Source organism: Balaenoptera acutorostrata, chromosome 3, assembly GCF_949987535.1.
Source record: "Balaenoptera acutorostrata chromosome 3, mBalAcu1.1, whole genome shotgun sequence".
NCBI classification, from domain to species: Eukaryota; Metazoa; Chordata; class Mammalia; order Artiodactyla; family Balaenopteridae; genus Balaenoptera; species Balaenoptera acutorostrata.
The window spans coordinates 167,420,541-167,436,171 of NC_080066.1; the positions used below are offsets into that span (position 1 = coordinate 167,420,541).

General features: G+C 39.9%; 1 protein-coding gene across 5 annotated transcripts in view; it reads right to left on the reverse strand.

Annotated features, from left to right (window-relative positions):
* The window catches only part of LOC103015693 (EF-hand calcium-binding domain-containing protein 11-like), a 229,134-nt gene that overhangs the window by 32,504 nt on the left and 180,999 nt on the right, over window positions 1-15,631 (reverse strand). The window contains exon 7 of one of the 5 annotated variants that reach the window (XM_057542743.1): window positions 13,953-14,471. The exons of 1 other annotated variant lie outside the window; for it this stretch is intronic. In XM_057542743.1, coding sequence (XP_057398726.1) covers window positions 14,369-14,471 — 103 coding nt within the window. In that variant the 3' untranslated portion in view covers window positions 13,953-14,368. Of the gene's footprint in view, window positions 1-13,952; window positions 14,472-14,933; window positions 14,983-15,631 lie in introns of those variants that run through there. 3 more of the 5 variants (XM_057542734.1, XM_057542740.1, XM_057542738.1) reach the window with 3 other exon arrangements.

The window sequence follows — 15,631 nt, forward strand, 5'->3', positions numbered from 1 at the left end:
TAAATGCACGAAATCATGTTGGTGTATTGTGCTGGGATTTACACGGATTAATAAAGAGTCTGAAACTTGAAAAAAAACAAAAGAAAAAGGACTACAAATTTATGGACAAGCATGGAACTGGGAAAGTTACCTCCCCTCTCTGTGCCCAAGTTTCTGCATCTGTGAAATGGGGATAATAATAAAACCTCCCTCGTGGCATTATTGTGATTAAATAAGTCAATAAGAAAAGTGTTACATGAAAGTATCCCAAATGTTGGTAGTTATTGTTACTATTATTGTTATTTCTGTCGTAAAAATGATTATATCAGTGCTAGAGTTCTATTGCTCTATGTGAAGGCTCTACTTTGGAGTCACATTTGAATTGTTACCAAGTTGAATTAACTACCCATAGGGTCTATTATTGGATAAATTGAGCATTTATTCAATCATTCAGAAAGGAAATCCCGGCCAAAAAAAAAAAAAGAAAGAAAGAATTACAAAGGGACTTCCCTGGCGGTCCAGTGGTTAAGACTCTGCACTTCCAGTGTAGGGGGAGCGGGTTCGATCCCTGGTCGGGGAACTAAGATCCCACATGCTGCGGGGCCCCCCAAAAAAGGAAATCCACATCCAAGTCTGGGATCTGGCCTGACTCCTGAATCCACAGGGAGCACCCGTGGACAAATAGGAGACCCCCGGGGGACAGGGTCCTTATCACTACAAGAGCCTGTAAGGACCAGGCGACCTGTGGCTCCATCTGCACCTGTGGAACCAGGCAAATGTCCCTCCTCTGTGGACTCCAGTAGGGAAACGAGTATTTTTAAGGGAACGGAGGGAAAAGGATAATGGTAGCTTCAGCTTGAATCTGAGGCTGCTGTAAGAGAGAATAACAGTGTTGGTAATTTCTCCTTCCTGTTTAAGCACTTTGGTGAAGTGCCTTCCCCTAAATTAAACTGGGAAGTAAGAAAAAACTAGTTCACATGCCAGCATACAGACCCACAGGCCCACTTGGCTACAGATTTCTAGCACACGGGAGTTGTCTTAGAGGAGAACTGGGGAACTGGGCCAGACTGCAATAGCAGAATTTCCCTCCGCTGCAGAAAAAAAAGAAAAAAGAAAAAGAAAATGAACTTCAGTCATCTCAGTCAAAAATGTACTGAGGTTTTCTTCCCACATCCTTTATCTCTCTCCTCTGTCTCTTCTTCCTCCTTCTCCTCCTCCTCCTCTTTTTAAGAAAAACTGTGGTAACATATACATATAAAATTTACCATATTAATCATGTTAAAGTGTGTAGTTCAGTGGCACTGAGTACTTTCACATTGTGCAACCGTCTGCACCATGCATCTCCAGAACTTTCTCATCATCCCATCCTGAAACTCTGTCGACATTAAACACCAGCTCTCCATTTCCCCTCCTCCTAGCCTCTGGTATCCACTATTCTACTTTCTGTTTCTATGAATTTGACTGCTCTAGGTCTCTGATATGAGTGGAATCACACTGTATCTGTAGTTTTGTAACTGGATTACTTCACCTAGCTTAATGTTTTCAATGTTCATGTTGTGGCATGAGTCTGAATTTCCTTCTTTTTTAAGACTGGATAATGTTCCATTGTATGTACCACATTTTGTTTATCCATTTATCTGTTGACGGACACTTACGTTGCTTCCACCTTTTGACTCTTGTGAATAATGCTCCTATGAACATGGGTGTACAAATATACATGTTCCAGTACCTGATTTCAATTCTTTTGGCTATATGCCCAGAAGTGGAATTGCTAGATTATGGGGTAAATCTACGTTTAATTATTTGAGGAACCATCACACTGTTTTCCTTAGCAGTTATACTGTTTTCTATTCCCACTAGCTATGCACCATGGTTCAATTTCTCCACTTCTTCACCAGTATTTGTTATTTTCTGTTTTTCTTTTTTTAAAAAATAATGGCCGTATTAATGGGTGTGAAGTGGTATCTCATTATGGTTTTGATTTGCATTTCCCTAGTGATCAGTGATGTTGAGCATCTTTTCATGTGTTTAGTGACTTTTTGTATATCTTCTCTGATGGAATGTCTATATATTCAAGTCCTTTGCTCATTTTTTAATTGAGTTATTTGGTATTTTATTGTTGAGTTGTAAGAGTTCTTTATATATTTTGAATATGAATCCCTTATCAGATATATGATTCACAAATATTTTATCCTGTTTCCTGGGTTGGCTTTTCACTCTGTTGATAATGTCCTTTCATGCACAGAAGTTTTAAATTTTGACATAGACCAAATTTATCTATTTTTAATTTTGTTACCTATGCTTTAGGTGTCATATCCACAAAATCATCACCAAATCCAATGTCATGAAGTTTTTTCTTTATGTTTTCTTTGAAGAGTTTTATACCTTTGACTCATGTTTAGGTTTCTGATCCATTTTGAGTTAATTTCTGTATATGGTGTAAGGTCCAACTTCATTCTTTGGCATGTGAATATCCAGTTTTCCTGTCACCATTTGTGGAAAAAAAAAAAACCCACAATGTTTAGTTTTGAAAAAACTCATAACTGTGAGGTGTAAAATCTTTTCTCAGTTCTTTTAGTGTTTGCTTTGTGTATATGAAGCTCTGTGAATAGGTATATACACATGTAGAACTGTTATGTTTTTTTAATGAATGATCCTTTATCATTGTGAATTGTCCCTCTTTTTCGCTGGTTATATTCTTTATCCTGAAGTTCACCTTGTCTGATATTAATATAGCCACTCAGCTTTCTTATTATTAATGTTTGTATAGTATATCTTTTTCCATTCCTTTATATTTAAATTAGATCTCTTGTAGGCAATGTTCGATTGGGTTTTACTTTCTTATCCAGTTTGACTTTTAATTAAAGTATTTTTATTTAATGTAGTTTGTGATATGGTTGGATTTAAGTCCAACCTTACTATTTTATCTTCTACTTGGTTATTTGTATTTTTTTCCTCTTTTCATGCCATCTTTCGGATTACTTTTAGATTATATTTTCTCTCTATTGGCTTATTATCAATATCTACTTGCCTTATTTTTTTGATGGAGTATAGTGTTCACAATAAGCACCTTTAACATCACAGTCTACTCTCAAATCGTAATATACCACTAATATGTACCCTAAGAAACACACAATAGCTGTACTTCCATTTCTCCCTTGGGGTCCTTTAAACAATTGTTGTCATTCATTTTACTTCTACATATATAATAACCCCCACAATACACTGTTATTATTTTTTTCCTTAAATGTTCCTTAAATGGTCAATTCTTTTTAAAATAAAATTTTAAATTAGGGAGACATTTATTTTGTATTTACACATTCACCACTTCATTGTTCTTTCCTTCGTGTAGAGCCAGGCTTACAACTGGTATCATTTTTCCTTCAGCCTGAAAAGTTTCCTTTAACATTTCTTATGGTGTAGGTCTCCTGGATAAAAAGCCTTGTTTTGCTTTCATTTTGAAGATTATTTTTTCTAGATATAGAATTCTACTTTACCCTTTTTTTCCCCCTTCCAGCTCTATAAGAATACATTTTCCTTGTCTTCTAGCTTGCATTGTTCCTGACAAGAAGTCTGTGAGCATTCTCGTCTTTGCTCTGTATATGTAATATGTCTCTTTTTCTGCTCCTTTTAATAACTTTTTTATCACTGGTTTTCAGTAACTTGATAATGATGTATTGTGATGTGTTTTTATTTGTATATTTTCTGCTTGGGATTCATTGAGCCTCTTGAATCTGTACATTTATAGTTTCCATTAAACTTGGGAAAATTTTGGCCATTATTTCTTCAAATAGCATTTCTGTCCCCCCTTTTCTGGTACTCCCATTTTATATATGTTAGACCACTTAATCTTGTTCCACAGGTCACTAAAGCTCTTTTCATTTTTTTCAGACTCTTTTTCTTCTCTGTGTTTCAGCCTAGATAGTTTCTTTTGCGATTTCTTCAAGTTCACTGATCTTTTTTTCTATAGTGTCCAATCTCTTGTAAAACTTGTCCAGTGAATTTTTCACTTCATTTGGTTCCATTGAAATTCCATTCATTTCTTTTTTTATAGTTTATATTTCTCTCCTCAGTATGATCATGTTTTCCTTTGATTTCTTAAACATATTAATATGAGCTATTTTAAAGTTTTTGTTTGATGATTCCATTATTGCTATCATTTCTGGGTCTGTTTCTTTTGATTAACTTTTCTCCTGATTATGAATCATACCGTCTTGCTTCTTTGAATGTTTAGTAACTTTTGACTGTGATTTAAAATTTTTTTAAATTAATTAATTAGTTTATTTACTTTTGGCTGCATTGGGTCTTCACTACAGCACGCAGGCTTTCTTTAGTTGCGGCGAGCGGTGGCTACCCTTCGTTGTGGTGCACGGGCTTCTCATTGCGGTGGCTTCTCTTGTTGGGGAGCACGGGCTCTAGGCACAGGCTTCAGTAGTTGTGGCTTGAGGGCTTCAGTAGTTGTGGCTCACAGGCTTCAGTAGTTGTGGCTCATGGGCTTTAGTAGTTGTGGCTCATGGGCTTTAGTAGTTGTGGCTCGAGGGATCTAGAGCGCAGGCTCAGTAGTTGTGGCTCAGGGGCTTTGTTGCTTCGCAGCATGTGGGATCTTCCTGGACCAGGGCTTGAACCCGTATCCCCTGCATTGGCAGGTAGATTCTTAACCACTGCACCACCAGGGAAGCCCCTTGATGTAATTTTAAACTTCACATTGTTTTGTGTCTGGCTTTCATTGTCTTTCTTTAGAGTATTGATCTTTATATTGGCAAGCATTAATTTACTTATGGACTAGCTTAATTTTTTTTATTTTCAAGCTTTGTTAGGTCGAATCTAGAACATCCATTGTTTTAGGGCTAATTTATCTCTACTACTATGGCCTAACTGTTCTGAGGTCTCTAGTAAATGCCTCAGCAGTTGTAATAAGCAAAATAATGGCCTCCCCAAATGTCCACATCCTAATTCCTGGAACCTGGGAATAATTAAGTTAAATGACAAAGGGGAAATAGGGTTTAAGAATTAAGTTTTGCTAATCAGCTGACTTTAAATTAGGGAGATTATCCTGGATTATCTAGGTGGGCTCAAGGGTCTTTAAAAGCTGAAGAGGCGTAAGTCACTTCCTCTCCCAGACCCCCAGATTCCCGTTCTGTTCCCCAGAAAAAAAAAAAAAAAAGCTGAAGAGGGAGGCAGAAGAGAGAACCAGAGAGACAGAGTGTGAGAAGGATGCAGCTCAGTGTTGTTGACTTTGAAGACAGAGGAAAGGGGCCATGAGTCAAAAAAAAGTGGGTGGTTCCTAGGAGGGAAAAAATGCAAAGAAACAGATTCTTCCCCAGATCCTCCGGAAAGGAATGCATCATACCCGCATTTGAGTTTTACCCCAGTGAGATCTGTGTCAGACTTCTGTTCTACAGAACTGTAAGTTAATAAATTTGTGTTGTTTTAAACCACTACATTGAGAGTAATTTGTTACAGCAGCCGTAGAAAACCAAGGCAGTGGTCAGTGAGATTTCTCCACACTGACTGGGTGGAACTCAGTTGTCTTCCAGATAATTGTGAACGCTGAGAATGTTTCTGTTTATGGCTCCCTCATGGTTCTTTCACCTTGTTTTGTTTCCCTTCTCTCAGGGATTATAGTCCTGCTGTCCAACATCTGAAAATAATTGTATCATATATTTTGTCCAGTTGTCTAGTTGTTTATGGCAGGAAGGGAACAAATAGTACTGGTTATTCCAACATGGCTAGAGGCAGAATATAATGTGTGCAACTTTGCATATTGGGAAACAAATTTATATAGCATGACTTTTTTTTTTAACATCTTTATTGGAGTTTAATTTTACAATGGTATGTTAGTTTCTGCTTTATAACAAAGTGAATCAGCTATACATATGTTCCCATATCTCTTCCCTCTTGCGTCTCCCTCCCTCCCACATTCCCTACCCCACCCCTCTAGGTGGTCACAAAGCACCGAGCTGATATCCCTGTGCTATGCGGCTGCTTCCCACTAGCTAACTATTTTACATTTGGTAGTGTATATATGTCCATGTCACTCTCTCACTTCGTCCCAGCTTACCCTTCCCCCTTCCCGTGTCCTCAAGTCCATTCTCTAGCTCTGCATCTTTATTCCTGTCCTGCCCTTAGGTTCTTCAGAACCTTTTTTTTTAGAGTCCATATATATGTGTTAGCATACGGTATTTGTTTTTCTCTTTCTGACTTACTTCACTCTGTATGACAGATTCTAGGTCCAGCCACCTGACTACAAATAACTCAATTTCGTTTCATTTTATGGCTGAGTAATATTCCATTGTATATATGTGCTACATCTTCTTTATCCATTCATCTGTCGATGCAACTTAGGTTGCTTCCATAGCATGACTTTTTTAAAAAAAAACTTCCTTAAGTATAGAACTGAAGACCCAGCTCAGTCTTACACTGTCAAATTAAAGCACGGCCTTCTTTTGGTCTTGGCAGCCACTGTTGAGGACAAAAGGAATTTTATATGTCTTCACATGGTCTTCCCTTTGTGTGTGTCTGTAATCTAATCTCTTCTTTAAGAACACGAGTTATATTGGATTGGTGCCCACCTTAGTAACCTCATTTTAACTTTCAGTCACCTCTTTAAAGACCCTATCTCCAAATATAGTCACATTTTGAGGTCCTGGGGGTTGGGGCTTCCACATATGAATCTGGGAGGAGGTGCCCACGTCCAACATGTAACAGTACTTTCCCATGCTTGAAGTTACTGTTTCCAAAAAGACTGGAAATCTTTTCTTCCTCTGTTTCTATGGCCCATTGACTGTTCTTTATTAGTTAATGGCAGCGGGAATATTTAATGAGGTCAACTTGATTTGCTGGACAGGGTACCAGAATATGGTCAAGATACAATTCCTGCCCTCGAGGGGCTCTCTTCTTGTGGTGGAATTATACTTTTGAAATATTAAAATATTAACTGATTTTTTTTTTTTGTCCTTAGTACCTTCTTCTACCGACTGACCCACAAACAAATTTCAAGCTTGTGTGGACTCTCACATAAGCTTCTTTATCCTCACATACCTATAAGCAGCATGAAAATGGTGAGTCTTGGACCAATGGAGGGAAGCCCTACAGTCAAGAATGAGTGAAAAATCCCCAGTTAACTGACAATGAAATCCCAAACAGAAACGAGAATGCCTGCATCCAATGATGATATTGAAGACCAGATGCCCATCCCCACAACCTAGAACTTAGATGCAACTCCAAAAGAAATTAGGAAAACCCCCAATTAACTAGAATTCCTTTTCTGCTATGTCAGAAGCATGGAAACTCAAGAAAGGAACTGAATAAAGAAAGTCACATTTCTTGTACCCTGAAATCAATACCTATGATATTGTCTATCTGGGAAAGGAAGACATTTCCATAAGATGAGAAGCATTGACACTGGCTAGTAGATACAGAGAGTAAACAAGCTGTGTAGCAGACACTTTCTATAGAAGCTCAAGGCCTTTGAAGCCTGTGGAGGTGGAGAGGACATCACGAATGGCCAGTGACCTTCTTGCAATATTAACTGACCATACTGATTAAGGCAGGGGTCCCCAACCCCCAGGCTGCGGACCCATAGTGGTCCTTGGCCTGTTAGGAACCGGGCCGCACAGCAGGAAGGGAGTGGCAGCTGCCGCTCCCCATTGCTCCCCATCTCTCACATTACTGCCTGAACCATCCCCTCCCCCATCTGTGGAAAAATTGTTTTCCACGAAACCGGTCCCTGGTGCCAAAAAGGTTGGGGACCACTGGGTTAAGGTGAGGCACTGTGCCAAACAAGCTGGGTGCTATAATAAGCAAACCCCAAATTTATTTATTTATTTATTTTTCATTAATTTTTATTGGAGTATAGTTGCTTTAAAATGTTGTGTTAGTTTCTGCTGTGCAGCAAAGTGAATCAGTTATACATATACATATATCCACTCTTTTTAATATTTCCTTCCCATTTAGGTCACCACAGAGCACTGAGTAGAATTCCCTGTGCTATACAGTATGTTCTCATTAGTTATCTATTTCGTACATAGTAGTGTATATATGTCAATCCCAATCTCCCAATTCATCCCACCTCCCCTTCCCCCCTTTGTAACCGTAAGTTTTTCTCTACATCTGTGACTCTATTTCTGCTTTGCAAATAAATTCATCTGTACCATTTTTCTAGATTCCACATATAAGTGATGTTATATGATATTTGTTTTTCTCTTTCTGACTTACTTCACCCTGTATGACAATCTCTAGGTCCATCCACATCTCTGCAAATAGCACTATTTTGTTCCTTTTTATAGCTGAGTAATATTCCACTGTATATATTACCACATCTTCTTTATCCATTCCTCTGTCAATGGACATTTAGGCTGCTTCCACGTCCTGGCTATTGTAAATAGGTGCATGCATCCTTTGGAATTCTGAGCAAACCCCAAATTTCAAAGATTAACCACAATAGTTTACTCCTTGCATGTGTAACAGTTTGACATTGCTTCCTCCACACAGTCATTCAGGGACCCAGGATGCTAGGTCTCCCCAGCGCAAGGTGGAACATTGTAACAATACAGAGAATTCCTAATGAAAGGAATCATCATAGTTCCCATTCATCGAGTGCTTCCTGAGTGCCAGGCACTGTACTGAGACTCACCATTCTGTCCTCACAACAACACTTTGTGAAGAAGCCAGGGCTTGGAAAGGCTCACGCCCAATTTTCCCCAACCACAAGCCAGGTTCTTAATCATTCCACTCTACATCAGCTTTGTGATTTATGCTGATGTTGCACTCCTGAGAAGTGACAGTTAATTCAAAAACATGTAGAGCAAAAATGAATTTTCTCACCAGAAATGAAGGGAAAGAAATACAAGAGAAATGCTCTAGTAGACTGCAAAAGATTCCAGTCATGTAAATGTTTTTGCTATATTGCATTAATATGAACAGTAAATAAGCAGTCTGTGGGGAAAGTTGAATATATTAAAATTTATTCATGGAATAAAATAGCCACCAAGAAAAAAATAGCCACTGACTAATGGAGCACTGGCCAATATAGTCTGCAAATGTGAGTATGCAAGTCTCCATTTTCTACATTATGAGAATTTTAATGTGTGAAGTCTCTCATCACATTACTGGTGTTCCCAGCCAAACAATCCTGTTACTCCTGGTGGCCCTGCTTACATTTTTTCTTAGCATTTTCATCAGAGAGAAGCATACAGCCGAAGCCTATGACAATACTAATTAATAATAATAATAGTCAAGGGGATTCCCTGGTGGCACAGTGGTTGAGAATCTGCCTGCCGGTGCAGGGGACACGGGTTCGAGCCCTGGTCTGGGAGGATCCCACATGCCGCGGAGCGACTGGGCCCGTGAGCCACAATTGCTGAGCCTGCGCGTCTGGAGCCTGTGCTCCGCAACAAGAGAGGCTGCGATAGTGAGAGGCCCGCGCACCGCGATGAAGAGTGGCCCCCACTTGCCGCAACTGGAGAAAGCCCTCACGCAGAAACGAAGACCCAACACAGCCATAAATAAATAAATAAATAAATAAAATATTAAAAAATAATAATAATAATAGTCAAGAGCAAACACTCACGGAGCACTATGTGCAGACACTATTCTAAACACATGCATTGATCCATTTAGCTTTCATGTTCACCCACTAGGATAGGTTCTTTTATTATCTCCATTTTACAGATGAGAACACTGAGGCACTGGGAGATTAACTTCCTATGATGGTTGCTTTTATGTGTCAACTTGGCTGGGCCATGGTGCCCAGATATTTGGTCAAACATTATTCTGGATGTTTCTATGAGGGTGTTTTTGGATGAGATTTACATTTAAAGCAGTGCACTTTGAGCAAAGCAGATTGCCCTCAATAATGCTGGGTGGGCCTCATCCAATCAGTTGAAGGCCTGAAAAGAACGAAAAGCTAACCTCTCTCTAAGCAAGAAGAAATTCTACCAGCAGACTTGCCTGTGGACTCCATCTGCAGCATTGGCTCTTCCTGGTTCACTAACAGACTGCCTTTGGATTTGAAGTGCAACTCTTTCCTGTGTCTCCGGCCTGTTGGCCTCCCCCATCAGATTCTGGACTTGCCAACCCTCCACAATCACGTAAGTCAATTGCTTAAAATAAATCTCTTTCTACATATGTATCACATCCTACTGGTTCTGTTTCTCTGGAGAACCCCAACTAATACACTTGCCTAAGGTTATATACCCAGTAAATGGCAGAACTGGCTTTCAATCCTGCAGTCTGGTGCCGAAATCCGTACTCTTGATGGGAACTGTCCTGTTAGCCCTTGTCAGTGCAGCTGGTAACCTCTATTCTTATGGTAGTAGGTTTTTCCCACTTCTTCAAATTAAATGACCATATTGGTTAAGATAATGCAAATTGCCTAAGAAGCTAGCTGCCATAATAAACAAACCCCAAATTTCAGAGGCCAACCACAATAGACATTTACTTCTTACATCTATCTGTAGCCATTTGACAGGGGCCATCCTGGTTGCTAGGTGACCTTCCTACACACACTCATTCAAGGGACCCAGCTGCTTGAGGCTCTGCCATTTTCAACACGTAGGTTCCAAGGTCACCCTGGGGCTTGACTCCACTCCAGTTAGCCAGAAGGGGAAAGGAACATGGTAGATCATGCATGAGAATTTTTATAATCACTATTGTTAAGGAATTTTTTGTTAAAACAATTTGGCAAGCAGTTTAAATTCTGTTATTCTGAAATTATTTTATGTGCATGTGTGTTGCTCATTCATTGTTCATTTTAAAGAATGTAATTCTTTAAGATGACATTTATAAAGCACATTTTAGGGCTTCCCTGGTGGCGCAGTGGTTGAGAGTCTGCCTGCTGATGCAGGGGACACGGGTTCGATCCCTGGTCCGGGAAGATCTCACATGCCGCGGAGCGACTAGGCCCGTGAGCCACAATTGCTGAGCCTGCGCATCTGGAGCCTGTGCTCCACAACAAGAGAGGCCGCGATAGTGAGAGGCCCGCGCACCGCGATGAAGAGTGGCCCCCACTTGCCGCAACTAGAGAAAGCCCTCGCACAGAAACGAAGACCCAACACAGCCATAAATTAATTAATTAATTATTTTTTAAAAAGCACATTTTAAAGTTGCTCATTTTGCTTTCATTTTATTTCAAAATCCTTAAATTAACAGGGTGTAAAGTGAGAGGCAGGTGTATTTCTTAATGAATCAACCAAATTGAGTAGAAGGGTTGTTTACATAGAGGATATTATGAGAGAAGGTTGGAGGTAAAGTTGGGACAGGATTATGGAGGGCCTTGAATGCCAGGCTAAGCGGCTTGGACTTTTTCCTTTGAGAGATCTCAAATTCTTGCTCCTTCTCCTCTGCACTAACAGCCCTTATTCTCTACACTAACTAATCATAGGTGATGTTCACCAGCACACTTGAGTGTGATAATATTTAACTCATCATTTGTTTTTCATTGCCTCTCCTCCCTCCACACCCATTGCCTGGATAAACTCTATGCATCTCAAGGGCAGGACCATGACTTACACTCTTATTAATGCTGCACAAGCCTAGCAGAGCATCTCATATGTGAAGTTAAGGACTACATTCTGTAGAAATTCAAGAGATGTCCCTACACCTTCAAATACCCCACAAATTGGTGAATGTAACTATGCATATAATTTTCTCCCAAAACGCAATATATTCTAACTGAAAAATATGAATGATGTCTTGCGGCTTCTAATGACTTTATAAACTACCATGTTCTGGTTGGGGTTCTCACCAAAATGACTTACCCAATTATGCTCCCTGGCTTGGGGATTGCATCCTTTAACTGTTTTCACATCATAAAGCCAAGCTGCCATCACATTTGGCATTCTGTTCTTTGAAATGTCTATTATTAGGTGGGGAATCTCTATTTCTCAGGCCTCTTTATTTTCCTTTCACTTCTATCACTAAGACTAGCAGTCAGCTGATATTTTTTAGCACTTTTTTGGGGGAGCAAAGCATTTTTAAAAAATTACATCAAAAATTCATTGCATAAGGAATGACTAGTAGAGAACAAAATCTTATTTGTGCTGGTAGTCAGCTAGGATCACTCACTAGCTGAGAAACTCTCTCCCACCCACGAGCCTGGGACTCAAATTCATGGCTCAGCAAAATTATAAATGACCATACATCATGGATCTGGGATTTGCAAATAATCAAAACCATGTGTGCTGACTCTAGAGATGGTAAGTGTCTAGGATATAATAGTAAACGTGACAATAGCACTGATACCACTAGTTACCAAGCTGTGTGACTGTGTGTGTGTCAAACTGGATATATGTCTGTATGAATACATTTGCATACAACGTGAGTGTGGGCATGTGTGTATTTTCAAGTTCTTCATTGCTACGTAACAAGCTACCTCAAACAGTGGCTTGAAACAATAACCATCATTTCTTCTCTCACTCAGTTCTGGGACTGACTGAGCTCAGCTGGGTGATTCTCACTTGGCTCCACGGCTGCGGTCAGCTTGTGAGTGGAGCTGGAATCATCTCAAAGACCTCTTCACACACATGTCTGGGGCTTGGACTGGGAACACCCAAAAGAGCTGGGAGCTAGGGCTGGAAGATAGGCAGCTCCTTGGGCATCTCTATTTCTATTTGGTTTCTCCATGTGGTCATTCTAGTATGGTGGCCTCAGTGTAGCTGGACTTTTACATGGCAGCTCAGAACTCCAAAAGCATGGGTTCAAGGAGAGAGAGACAGAGACAGAGACAGAGACAGAGAGAAACTCTAGCAAGATGGGTGCTATGCTCTTACAAAATCCCATGCACATAATCATGTACGTCTTATTGCCTTTGCCACCTTCCATTGATTAGGAGCTTGTCACAAGCCCCACCCACACTTGTGGGAGGGGAGTGACACAAAGGTATGAATACCAGGAGGGAGGGATCATGGGGTCCCCCTAAAGGCTGTCTGCCACATGTAATGAAATTAAGCAGCGTGTTCCAAATCACATAGCTAGTAAGCCCCACAAATAGGATTTGACCCCCGGTGGTCTGACTCCAGAGTCCCCATTCTCAATTATCATACTAGAGGGACACTTGGTAGGAGTGTATATTTTCAATTGTCATAATCCTCTTTTTAAATGAATACATTCTCCTGTGCATCCTCAGTTAGTAAGAAACTAAGCTGACAGAATCATGCTCCTGAGTCTGCAAAGTTGAAGACCAGCCCCCAGGACATGGTAACTTCATGCAGGTAATGCCACACCCATCAATAAGGCTTCCTTGGTGGCACCTGCTCCATGCTGATACCTTCAGGTCATAATTATATACCTAATATATTTGTATAAACAGAGAAAGAGAGCTTGTCAGAAGACCATACATTTCCTTGGAACATCTTCAGGCCAGATGGCACGTGGGCAGGAACAAATGGGTAATGTTGCAATGGAAGCAACTGGGGGAAAGTCCTGTAGATGCTGGGACTTCAGCCTTGGGAAGGACTCCAGCAGCAGCTGATTCTCTACCATACAACGGGCTGAAAAAAACACATCTCTGTAAAAATAAAGAAAAGCCTAACCGAGTGCAGCTGCCATCCTTCCAATAATTAGATTCGGAGGATTATGCTGAGATGAATGGAAGATATCATATGGTCACTGCTAGAAATATTTGCCATCTTTGTCTAACTGCACTACCAGATACTAGACTTCTTAGCGGACCCACATATGTTTGTTTTTAATTAAAATGTGCTGAATGAACCGTTAGCTACACTGAAATAATGAAGAAAAGCAACACAAGACAAATCGGCTAATTGACAACTCCAAACATTCTATTTTATACCCTTCAGTTATGTTAATGGAGAGTTCCAATATGTTCTAGTTGAAATAATAATTACACAGCGCAGTTACATAATAACCTAAGAGGTAGATAAAAATGTTATAAATAACTACAGCAGCAAAACCCACAAATGGGTCAAAGGATCACAAATTCATTTACTCAGTCTTTATTCCAACAAGTACATGCTGAGTGTATATTGCTTATTATGTGTCAGGCTCTCATAGGTTAATGCTTATGATGAAATATTCCTAGTGTTTTCAAATACACATTTTTGTTTAAGCCAGCACGTTCTGTGAGTATCGAGGTGCTATGCAGGGTACCTCTCCAACCACATGATGAAACAAAACAGCAAGCAACTCTTGAAAAGGAGAGACCATAATTTTAAGACATTTCAAAAGCTAGTTTATATGAAGGCAGAGAATCTGGCCAAGATCTTGACAAATTACATTTTATTCAGTGCACAAGAAACTAGCACAGCTGCCTGAAGGAAAATGTGTCCTGGGATAGTGTACACAGAGCAAGGCCAAAGGGCAGCCATATTCCAAGTAGACCGTAAACAGGGGATTGATTGGAAGCCTTTCCAAAGATCGTGGCAGAATTTCAGCTGTGCGATAACCAGAATTCTGGCCAAAATTGGGAGTGATGGAAACCGTCACATATCTTTGGATATTTTGTAGAGATTAATCCCTTGGCTGGGTCGTCTCTGATGAATGAAGGAGAATAATTCAGAGTCAGTCACAGAACACTCTTGCTCTTAACTGGAGGGGCAGGATATCAATGAGGTAAATTAACTCCAGGGCATTAAAGTTTATTTACAACTAAACTGCAAAGCCTCCATCTCATCCATATTCAATCAGAGAAAATTGTGGCTCATCCAAGGCAAGACATGAGCCAAATTTGGGGCGAGGCGAAGGGTGACATCATCTGAAAGGGCTGGAAATGAAGTGCAAATTTGAATATCATCTGTATATAAGTGATAATTAAAGCTGTGAGACGCAATGTGCGCCAACAGAGAAAGTCAATACAAATGAGGAAAACAGTGTCCCAAGGTACATGGTACTTCTGAAATGGAGATTTTTTAAAAAATAAGGTAGTGGGGACAAGATTTTCTTTCCTCTTGAATGATCTCAAGACAAATACAGGTCACTCGTGAGAAAGACACTCATCTTCTTGCAGAGAGTCACTCAATCACTTGATAAAGTAGAGGAGTTTTCCTGTAAGATTTACATTCCAAGGAAATAAGTTACTTCATTTAGTTTAAGGAAGACCATTCTCTCTCCCCAAATAGATCATTTGGGTAAATAATAACAATGAGAATCACCCATTCAAGCTGACATTTGCTTGTCCTTTTCAAGTTCAGTATTATATTTGGGCAGGAAACACAAGTTGCTTTATCTGGGTGTTAGGTGATTTCATTCATGCAATGAAGAAATAGTTTCTCTTTTCCTAGCTCTGTCTGAACACTGTAACAGTAGCATAACTAAAGGAAATGAAACATGAGTCAAATGAAATGGAGACTAGTTCATAAGGAATTATTCATTACGAAAATGGCAGCTTTTGCCCTAATCATCCCTCTAGAGATCTATGACTTAGGGCTCTCTTTTTCCCTCTCTCTCTCTTTTTTTTTTTTTTTTTTTTGGACTACCAGCTCTCCAGGTCATAGTATCTTCCAAACAACCTGTTCCTCAGTAGCATGGGCTGAGTGTGGAGTGACCCTCACCCTGAGTAATGGGTGTTATGGGATGAATTGCATCCCCCCACATTTCCCGTGTTGAAGTCCTAACTCCCAGTACCTCAGAACATGACTGTGCCTGAAGACAGGGTCTTTAAAGAGGTAATTAACTAAAATGAGGTCATCAGGGT